Below are 11,602 nucleotides of genomic sequence, written 5' to 3'. Positions count from 1 at the left end.
AAGAGTGCTCTGGAAAAGCAGTTGAATTTGATATTCAGTCAGGAGCTTCCAACAGACGTTGATTGTACTATAAACTTAGAACAGAGAATCTGCCCTGTGACAGAGGAGGCTTTAGATCAGGTTTAAGGCTTGTCTTGCCTCAGTACATGTGCTAACATTTCCAGTCAGTCTCTAGTGCAGCTGTTAAAACATGTGGGCTCTGTAGATCAAATGGGACTTCTAAATTTCATGGGTTCTGTACTCTGATTCTTAGGATTATTTTGTTTTTCTAATTGGAAAGCAGACATTGCTTCTGATGGAGGAACATCAAGATTTATTGATCATCCCAAAATATCTTGCAGAACAATAATTCTTGCATTTCGCAACTTAAAAAGCTGACACACAGTTGCTGATTTCGAATGCTTTCAAGCAGCAGAAGAAAGTGCCAAAACTTTGCATATGTAACAGGAAGCTAACTGCTCATTCAGAAAACAGACTTGCAAGTGATGTCTATTTTAACTAAGACAGCATTTTTCTTGCAGCTTTGCTCAGCTAATCAAAAAATTTAATTCTTAAGGATACAAGTGTTTACTTTCTTCTGAATTTTAATAAGTTTTGAATATTTCAAGGGCTCTTCCTCCCTCTCGCTCTTTAACTTCTCTTCCCTGCCCATCAACCACCAGAACTTACTCTTTCTGCCTGGGCTTCATGACTGGTTTTTCAGGCTTAAGTTTTAATAGATGGTTCCAACAGGACCATCTTTTTATAACTCCTCTTCCATGCATTAAGACACATAATCTACTTCTTTTCTTTGTCTAATTTTTAAGGCTGGATTGTATGACAATTCCCAGCTCTGCTGACTGACACTTCTGTAATCCTATATTTAACAGATGCTCAGAAAATGCTTGATATATTTTAGTCCAACCCTTATATGCAGCTCAATACAAAACTACAGTCATGTTCACAATGTAAAAACCATCTAAGAGTTCTGTACAACACAGTGTTATTAATAATCCATGTTCTGAAGTTAAATACCAAGGGTTAATTTTGTTTCTTTGATGTGTGTTGCACGTCTTGGTTTTGTGGTACAACAGAGGCCAGCTGTCACCATCCTCCAATACCTTGTGATCCCCAGTAAAGCACCACCCCTTGCCAGGCTTGTTTTAATAGCAGGAAGGTGAAAATAAAGTCTAAAGAAGTGAAGACTCATAATTTTGATGGAATATTTGATCACAAAACATGCAGTTGTGAATTTTCAATTCATAAACTATTTCTATGGTTCCATGAAGATTAGAGTTGCTGGTACAAACCATAGAAACAGGTTCTGCTTGATTTCAAGCACTGTCTACTGTTCAAATGCCATTGGCATGCACAGGTTCAATCACGACAAACAGAGTCCAGCGCCCACCACACTAACACATCTGTTCACTCACTAATGGCTGTCTGGTTACCATCAACACAAAAGGCACAGCTGGAAAACATCACCTATGCTCTCTACACTAGCACTAGCTAACCAGGCATGAGTCCTCGTTGCTGGGCTTGACTTCTCCCTCAAGCAGCGAGTGCATCACAACCTTCGTCAAGTAGCTGCAGGTTCCTCTTTTTCCCAGTGGGGGCGTGTTGTAAAAGGAAGTCATATCATCCTACAAAGAAAGAGAGTAAACAAGTCTTTTGAACTGACAGGTGAGATCAGCAGTTGCCCAGGGGGGAAATAAATTTGCAGAAAGATTTCCTAGTGGGAATTATGAGCTTCCTGCACTTGGCTTTCATTTTCTCAAGGCATCTTCTCAGCACATAAAACAAAAGCAGACATTTTTAGCAGCCTTCTCTTTGCTAGTAATTTTTATTTACGTAGGGAACCTTTCACAGACGAGCATACAATATTAAGCAGAGAGCCCAGAAGGGACTACATTAGACAGTACACAACCCAGTGATGCCTGTTCCACACTTCCATCTTCCTCTGAGTTTACTTTACAGCCTTCTGGAATCAGTGGCCTCCCTGGCAAAACACATTTTAATTGTCAACCATATAAAATAATTATCTCATCTTAGATTTCTTTTCTTTCTTTCTTTCTTTCTTTCTTTCTTTCTTTCTTTCTTTCTTTCTTTCTTTTTTTTTTTTTTGCCAGAACTTCCTAGCTCAATCGACCAGTAATTAGCTAAAAAGTAATATTAACTCTTCAAGTAAGTCTGACTGCCTCTAAAGCATTCTATTTTGTGCTCTGTACATCTGTTTGGAAAGTGGGAAGATTAGAGACTATTTCAACAGCAGAGACAACGAGAGCATTCTGTAGAACGCTGGCCTCTTGACTTACTTGTTTTTCGATTTCTTTTAGCCGACTCTCATCTTTTTGAAACTCATGAAACGCTTCTTTGACCAGTTTGTCCAGATCCACTTTGTCTTGAAACTCTAGCTCGGGGTTTCTCTCCAGCACAATGGATACGACCATGAGTAACTAGAAGAGATGGATATCAAAAGCCACTGACATGAGCCATAACAGCAACCTAGTCTGGCCAGGGTCTCATCAACGGATGTGATGGGCAGTGGATCTATGAGAATCCTAATTTTGAAAATTGGCAGCACACGTTCTGCTTGGAAAAATGCATTTTTATCACAGTATTCCTATAGCCATAGAGAGATCTTTTTAGTCACTGAAATAAAACTAGTAACTTAGAAAAATGACATTTTGGGGATAAAAAGGAAGCTCAGTTGGTCAAGTGTTTGCCTTCATCAACCTTTTATTTGGCTGTACCATAATTTATCCCAGAAGCAATGCTCATTTTAAGATATTATTTGATTATGTATGTGTATATGTATGTGTGTGGGGGTATGTGAGTTCAGTGCCCACAGAGGCCAGAAAAGAAGATGGCACTGGATCCCCTGAAACTGGTGTTACAGGTAATTATGAGCCACCTGATGTGAATGTTGGGGACCAAACTTGGGCCCTAGGGAAGAGCAGCAAGTGCTCTTAAACACTGAGCCATCTGTCCAAGTCCTTATGATGCTCATTTAAAAAAAATTTATTATTAGTTTCTTTCTTTCTTTCTTATTTATTTATTTATTTATTTTTTATTTTTGGGGGGACAGGGTTTCATTACATACCCCTGGGTGTCCTAGAACTCACTGTGTAGACCAGGTTATCCTGGAACTCATAGAAATTCATCTGTCTCTGCCTCCCAAGTACTGGGATTAAAGGTATGAGCCACTATAACTGGCCTACAAGGCTCATTCTAGATGACAAATGTCCATGTAAAGACTGTGGCCATGTATGTGGTAATTGGTAGGGGCCTTCTGAAGAACCTTATATTTTGTACACTGACCAGGAAACAGAATTCATGGTTCTACATTTAGAAATCTACTGAGTGCATGTTATCTAAATACTGCAAGGCTGAACCTGAAGACAAGACAGTAAAGCTCAGGGGTCACAATGTGGCAGGTCTATGGGTAGGACAGTCTTTAAACAGGAGAATATGAAAGGTACCCAAAGCCACCAGAGGTCAGCAAGAAGAAGCTCTAAGTCCACTATCTGTCCTGAACACTGGACACTAGGCATGAGAGGCTAAGGACACGGCACAAGGAAAGCATCCTTCTGGTAACTCTGTCTTTCCAGACCCCGTCTCTACATCACTCCTCACACCTGCTGAGTGATTGGACCACACTATTCCACATGTTTGGACCTCAGAGATGAGACTGAATGTCACTCAGGTTTTGTAGCTCCAGAAATAATGGGGCTAATCAGGGGCTAGATCTAGCTTCTTTGTCAACAAGACATAATAACTTACTTGAAAGAACAGAATATCTGACAGAGACATTGCCAGAGAAAGAGGCAGTGGGAGGATTGGCCATACACTAAATTCTCCATTGAATTCATTGTACAACATTTTATGGGGACAGAAGGGCAAGTGCAGGAATGTGCACACACAGATGCAGATACTTTAGTGTTCTACACAATGTCTTCTCTTCATAGGCTAATGTTTTGAAAGATGTCTTTCAAAAAACTAGCAGCAATGATCTCTTGCTCCCTGTATTTCTCTGAAGTGCTACAACATTCTACATCAGTAGTGTATTATTTCTGTAATTAGGCAAAGCTAAAACTAAAACCTCCTTCTGCTATTGTGGCACTGATGATACCCTGGCTGCCCAGGATGAGTGCAGCTGGGTGGCTGGTCTGTTTGGTTTTGCCACCTGAAGAAGTTTAAGGTACTTGAATGGTAGGTATGCTCTGGCCCAGGTCAAGAATGTCTGTCTTCTTGAGGACTTTAGTGGAGGAGCTGACAGGTGATGGGCAGAGGAGGAGAGGGTAGTTTTCCTACACTATTCTTTAGTGAACAGACAGAAAGTAAGTCTTTGGTTATCTAAATTTTTTTTTTTAAATACAAACCTCTACAATGATCTGTCTATACTTTGGCTGGTCAATGTTTCCCAACATATCTTCAACAAGGAGAGAAAAATTCATCTCATACATGGTCATATCTGACAAGGTTGGTTGCTGAAAAAGAAGAAAAAAACCTCCACATTAACATGCTGAGTGTTACCCTCTTCGTCTCATTTAATAGAGGAATTTCATTTTCTAATCAATAATCTTTCCAGTTTCTATAAAACTGGAGAGAGCTTTTTCACCTCTGTGATTAGGTTTTATATATGCCAAACTACTGAAGCCAGCTAGCTGACTATTGTGATAAATTAAGCCTTTCTCTTTTAGTAGTTATCTTCATTACATTAATAATTTTAGGGGAAAGGAGTATATTAAAAGTTCATTCCATATATAAAATTAACAGCTAAAGACTGAGACAATGAACAGAGAACACACTGCATTCAGAATTAACATGAGGAGTTACTCTTGCTGTTGACTTTAAGATCTAAGTCATTGCTATTACATTTGTGTCACGTTTCTGTGTCATCTTTTCCAAGGAGCCAGCAGAAAAATGCTACAAATAAGCAAAAATTATGTGCAGAAATGGCAGGAAACAGAAAAAAAAGGCAAACTAAAGGAACCTTTCTCTTTGCCTTTTGTTAAAACAAGCAAACAGCCTTTTATTCACTGTAGAAGAGTCAATCCCATCCAAATCAAGGCACGGAGACCATGATGGTGGCCAACTATGACTGTCAACTTGGTTAGATTAAGCACATAGAACACTTAGTGAGGCACACCTTTGCTTTTGTCTGTGAGGATGTTTCTAGAAAAGTATAAGAAAGACCTACCCTAAATGTAGGCAGCTCAAGCTAAGAGTGAATAAAAGAGAAAAGGCCTTCTGTGCACTGGCATTCCTCCCTTCTTGCTTCTCAGTCACCACCTTGAACCCAACTGTTTCCACTGTCATTTTTCCCATGCCAGGATGGACTGTATTCCTCTGAACCATGGGCTACAATAAACCCTCTTTCCCTGTGTTGTTTTGAGCCAGATATTTGATAACAGTGATGAGAACTATAAATAGAGAGTAGCCCTCAAGGACAGGAGGGGAGACTCCTTATGCCAGTCTTGTGTGCTAGAAAGCAGATAAGGTCAGAAGAATTATTCTAAGAGATGCAGAGAAAACAGAACACACTTGTTTGTGCTTCAGTCATTTACAGTGAACTTAGCTATAGCCTTAAAACAAAGTACATCTATCTGCTACTTAGAATAGTATTGAGGGAGCTCTTCCTTGTCTTCTTGACATAAGGTAACAGAAAGGTGTTTAGTCTGTAATGGTGTCTTAATCCTATATTCAGTACAACTATTGTGTTCCGCAGTCAGTATAACCCAACATATGATTACATGTAATACCTGACTTGGGAAACCTGAAGACTGGCTGCCAAGACAGTTGCCTATTGCGAGTGTTTAGATGTTTAGCAATGGGTTTAATGTGGTCACAGAAGGAAAGAAAGACTCTTTTTTTTTTTTTTTTTTTGGTTTCATATTAACATCTTTTTAATATAGCTTATTAGAAGAGCAGCCTAGCTTCTAAGCATTGATGATAATCACAGAGAAGAGATATAGAGTTTGCATCTTTTCCACTCTTCTGAAAGGACTTAGAGTAGAGCTGATAGGTGAACAGAAAAGGATCAGAAGCTCAATTGTCAGGTGCCAGTTATTGCTGAGCATGAACCTTGGGGAAATCATCCCACTGTTGTGGTTTCCTCATCCTGAATAACACGATAAGAAAGTCCCTTTATTGAAGTAGAGGTCAGATGGAGAGCTAGACATGGCCTCTGTGAGGTCTATGAAAGGAAGTGAGAATCATGACAGCCTGGTAAAGAATTAATTTGATGGAAGGAACAGATGAAAAAATAAAAGCTAGAAAAGACCTGACTAGCAGTAAACCAACTAGAAAACATACCAACAGCATTGTAGGAATTATACAAAAATCTATATAATAACCTTCAGTGTAAATAGTCTCAACTTACTAATAAGAAGACACAAGCTGGATGACTAGATTTAAAAATTGGACATAATTATTTGTTATCTCCAAGAAATACACCTCACTGGTAAAGACACCCACAAACTAAGAGTCAATGAGTGGAAGCCAATCAGCTGAGAATGTGCTGATGTAACTATCATTATAGATGATAAATTAGGCTCAAATCAAAAATTGAGGAGGTCAATAAGGTCATTATAGCAATGGTAATAAAGAGAACAATCCATCATAAGACCATAGTTGCAAATGTGTTTGCACCAAATGTTGGGACTCCCAACTCCACAAATAAATACTAACAGATATAAAAAGTAACAAAGTCATAATATAATAGTGAAAAACTTCAACACTTAACGCTCATCTTCAGATAGGTTGTGCACGACACTTTAGATTTTGTGATGGCTAGTTTTAACTGTTAACTTGACATAATCCAGAATCATGGAGAAGTCTCAGTGAAGGACTTTCTAGATTAAGTCAGCCTGTAGGCATAATGGGGAGTATCTTGACTAATGGAAAGACTTGTCCACTATAGACAGCATTATTCCCTGGACTAGGGATCCTGGAATGTATATGAAATGGGAAAAGAGAACTGAACACTAGCATGCACGCATTAATTCATTGCCATGGATATAATATGATTATCTGCTTCAAGTTCCTGTTCCCCAGACTTTATCAGGGTATTTCATCACAGAAGAAGGACATGAAACCATGACAGAATTAAACTCTAACATAGATTAATAACTTAATAGATATGTCAGAACATTCCACCCAGCAGATATAGAATACATAGTTTTCTGAACAGTTTATGGATCTTTCTTTAAAATAGATTGTATATATGTATGTATGTATGTATGTATGTATGTATGTTCTGTTACTCTGTAGAACCCCTGAATAATACAACTAGTTAAATGACTAAAAGATTTTAAATAAATAAACTAAAAATGTATCACAAGGCTGTAGAAAAAAGAACATTCTAAGACCCAAAGCAATATATACCAATAAACAATACAGAACAAGGGGGAAATTAATAAAACAGAGAGTAAAAGAGCAATATATAGAACTGACGTCTGTAACAACCAATGATACTGAAGCAGAGCGTAAGAACAGATAGACTCACTGCCAAATTCTCCCAAGTTCTTAAAGAAGACCGAATGCCAGTTCTTCTCAAACAGTTTTATAAAATATATTTTTCTACTTTCAAATTCACTCTAGGAAACTAGTGTTACTCTTGTAGCAAAACTAGATAAAGTTACACAAAAATATATTAAAAACTGTCATAATTCTTACAGCAAAATTGTTAAAACTACCAACAATTTTGTTAAGTAAGACTCAGAAAGACAAATTCTGAATAATTAAAAGTAGAATAAAACAGAATAAAAAAGGGATCAGGAGAGGGAAGAAAGATTTAAGAGACAGGGAAGCAGAGAGGGTAGGGGCTGAGTGTAGGAGAGAGCACAGTTGAGGAGAGGAACTAAGAACAAAGTATAACATCACATGTCTGAAGATGTTGTGAGGAAACCATTACTTGGTACAGTAACCTAAAAAAACAAAATGAGAAAAGACACAAAAAATGAAACCATGACGTGTGCAGGAAAACAGAACAAACAGGAAATGCATACGTGAAGAGATTCAAGGCTGACTTAGACATCATGTGGATATGTGTGTGCATGCACACACTCTCACACATAACGAAAGTGGATCATGAGAGGGGAGAAAGAAATCCTAAGCAAGTGGGGAAAGGGAGAGTGTAATACTTACATGTGACATAAGAGCAGAAGAGGGGACTACCTGGGGATTAGCCAGAGGGAGCAGAGGGCATGGAAGACGGTAGTGGGGGAGGAGAATGAATGCAAACCAAATATACTGACACATATGCATGAAAATGTAATAATGAAACTTATAACAACTCTGTATCCTACCTTTAAAATTAATGAAAAAAAATAAAGGTTTTCATAGAATTGTTATCAGAACCAAATGGCACTTCAGGAGTTCATAAAATAAAACAATAAATAATGTGTGTATGTATATGCATATATATAATGTATAAAACTACCTATTATCTATCTATCTATCTATCTATCTATCTATCTATCTATCTATCTATCACCTACCTACCTGCCTACCTACTTACCTATCTACCTCAAAGCAAGGAGAGGCTAATAAACGTAGCTGAGGCTATCACAGAATCAAATGGAGTCTGGTAGGTAGTTGGCAGGGTGAACTGAGACAAGTGTCGACAGGTGTCCATAGTGCACTGCCCATGCTGTCAGGGATGAGGTCTAGGAGAAACATGGGGGCCAACAGAAGAGATAATATCATGATTTTCAGGAGATAGGTTGGCTGGAGTAGTAGCCATAGGGCATCTGAAGAAGGCTAGAGCACCTATACGGGTCACTAAAGTTACTGCCTGTGAATACTAAGAAGAATATTGTTTTAAACTTCTGAATCAGTTTTTAAGTAGGAAATAGACCTATGACAATTCTAACTTCGAATGGTTGAGAGGGTTTCAATGGAAAGCTTGCAGCAGATCCTTAGACACCTCCTTCTGAGAAAAAGGAAACCACCAGTTTCTGTGAGCTGCTCCACAGATGCTCTTCTAGTGACATAAGCAAAACACATAAGGGTACATCTGAGACTATTTGTTTTTCATATAAAGAGTTACCTCAAAATTGATGTAAAGTCTCAATACTAGAAGCAGATATATTATTCTATTTCTGCTTTTGTGTAAGCAGAACGAGTTGAATACTAGGACTAAATAAGTGATAATCACATCAAAGAAGCAGACCAATTTGTATTATCAAGAGAACCCACCATACACAGGAGGGTCAATAAGTCACACCACAAGGAACCTGACAGCATCTCTCATTACAGAGCTTCCCTGGTCCACACATCACAGGTCACTCTGCATCGCTAGGCTGAATCTATGCCTGAGTTAGGCATCTTTCATATTTGTGAGGCCCTAGCACCAGCCCACTGCTGCTCACTGCTGAAGTACTACTACTTGAAGTAAAGCTAATATAATTTGTGGGTTAGTTTTGGTCAACTTGGCACAGCCAGAGTAATCTGGAAGAGGAAACATCAACTGAGGAATTGTCTCCATCAGACTGGCCCGTAGGCAAGTCTCTGTGTGTTTGCTGGGAGGTGTATTTTCCTGAATAATAATTGAAGTGGCTGGGCCCAGCTCACTGCAGGCGGTGCCATCCCTGGGCTCGTATTCCAGAGTTATGTAAGAAAGCAGGCTGATCCAGCCATAGGGAACAAGGCAGTAATCAGTGTTCCTCTGTGTTTCTGTTTCAGTTCCTGCCTCCAGGTTCCTGCCTTGAGCACCTGCCCTGACACTGCTTCATGGTGGACTATAAACTAAAGATCCTTTTGGTTATGGTGTTTATCACAGCAATAGAAGGCAGACTAGCATATGAAAGAAGCCCTAAATTTATAAATAAGTGAACAGAGAAAGGACAGCTTGCTCAATAAGAGGTTTCAGCATATGGTATCCAGACAGGGTTCTGGAAGCATCAGAAATTCTCTAATACAAGGACACAGATACAACTTCTCAGCAATTATACATTTGGTAAAGCTTTTTCTGTCTACATGGACACTGAAACTTGGAAATAAAAAACATGGACTGGATATAAAACAATTCTAAAACAAATGGCAACTCATTTTCTAGCATTTTACCCTGTCTTGAACACCCCAATTTGAACATTCTTAGAACACAGGGAGAAAGAAAAGTGGTCAGTAGTGCAGAGGGAAAAAGAATCCTTTTCCTCCTGTTGGTCCTTTCTCCCAACATAAGTGCACTTTACCTGTGGCAAATGCTTCCCAGCTACAACGATACCATCAGGTGTGCGCTCCAGGATCTGCCACACTCGGTCGTAGAATCCTGGAGGTGTTCTATTCAATGACCCATCAATCTGACGTCTATTCAACCAACATCTGTAGACCAAAGGAAAAGCCTCAGCATTGAGGATCAAGCTTGTTATTGGAAAGAGCAGGGTTAAATGTGCCAACAGAGTGAGCAAGGGGGAAATGTCTGTGGTGGTCTGTATTTGCATGTTTAGAGGAGGAGTGAGCAGCAGGCAGACTGATGTCAGCAGGCAGAATGGCATTCTCTACAAAGTTATGAGTTGTTATGACTTTCTCACATGAGAAATAGGCACAACCAATCTCACAGTTATTTTATATTGTTCTCACATTAATAAAATGTAATCATCAGAAAGGCATAGAAATCATATAGCCTGATCATGTCTATAGCTCCTTCCAAGAGTGGGCCCAATAAACTTTGGTAAGAAATGAACAAGCTAACATTCAGAAAAGTATCATATATCTATCATATACACACACACACATACACACACACACACACATATATACACATATACACACATATATATGAAATAATATATAATACTATAATATATAATAATATATATTGAAATGACCTTATTTTAAATCTTACAGAAGCTGGTTATTTAAATAAGGTTGAAGTCTCCACCCAAAAAACTAGACATAAAACTTTCATTGTCAACCAGATATTAATCTTACTTGAGTTATGGCCACAACCATAATGATAAACCTAACTTCTACATTAGATATTACCCTAATGTACCATCCACAATTGCCAAAGGTACAGAATCGGCTTTATTTTTAAAGATCACACAGTGACACAATATAATTTTGCAAAGGCTGAAAACTATGTGTATGCTTGTCTGTCTCTGTCTGTGTGTCTGTTTACACTTGGTATTTAAAAAGACAGACTGAGAAGCACAATCATTACACACGGAGTGTGTCAGGACCAAGTGACAATATTCTCAGTAGGAACATGCTATGCAGAATAGAGTAAACAGTTAAAGACACTTGTTTCTGTGGTGGAGAGCCAGTGCAACCTGATACATTCAGTAATTAAGAAGAATCTTTTTTGGATGGCTAAAGTTCTGGTAACAGACCCGAACTCACACTACCACCTTCAGTGTTTTGTTAAAAGGCAACAAGGCCAAGGATGCATCGGTATCTTGCTGATGTTTTCCTTTGGTAAATGAATTCCCTCTGCATTTGATTTTTAATCCATATCCCCTAAATGTGACAACACAAATACATTTCAGAGCTCTATGAGGTTTTGGCTAGTATTATAAAGGGAGTATTTGCATAAAACATAAAAAGAATATGAAAATACAATGGAGCCGGGAAATTAGATGATGATGACGACGACCACATGATGTGATGATGATGT

The 11,602-nt window shown here is 38.6% G+C and overlaps 1 protein-coding gene across 8 annotated transcripts in view; it reads right to left on the bottom strand.

Annotated features, from left to right (window-relative positions):
• Positions 1 to 290: 290 nt before the first annotated feature.
• The window catches only part of Phkb (phosphorylase kinase regulatory subunit beta), a 171,014-nt gene continuing 159,702 nt past the window's right edge, over positions 291 to 11,602 (bottom strand). For 4 of the 8 annotated variants that reach the window (XM_034523099.2, XM_034523101.2, XM_034523102.2 and 1 more), the window contains 4 exons: positions 10,179 to 10,308; positions 4,362 to 4,469; positions 2,295 to 2,435; positions 291 to 1,622 (listed from right to left, as the gene is read on the bottom strand). In XM_034523099.2, coding sequence (XP_034378990.2) covers positions 1,485 to 1,622; positions 2,295 to 2,435; positions 4,362 to 4,469; positions 10,179 to 10,308 — 517 coding nt within the window. In that variant the 3' untranslated portion in view covers positions 291 to 1,484. The remainder of the gene's footprint in view (positions 1,623 to 2,294; positions 2,436 to 4,361; positions 4,470 to 10,178; positions 10,309 to 11,602) is intronic. The other 4 variants (XM_034523100.2, XM_076915554.1, XM_076915555.1 and 1 more) reach the window with 1 other exon arrangement.

The sequence above is a fragment of the Arvicanthis niloticus genome, chromosome 18 (assembly GCF_011762505.2).
Source record: "Arvicanthis niloticus isolate mArvNil1 chromosome 18, mArvNil1.pat.X, whole genome shotgun sequence".
NCBI classification, from domain to species: Eukaryota; Metazoa; Chordata; class Mammalia; order Rodentia; family Muridae; genus Arvicanthis; species Arvicanthis niloticus.
This window is presented reverse-complemented; position numbering and strand designations above follow the sequence as displayed.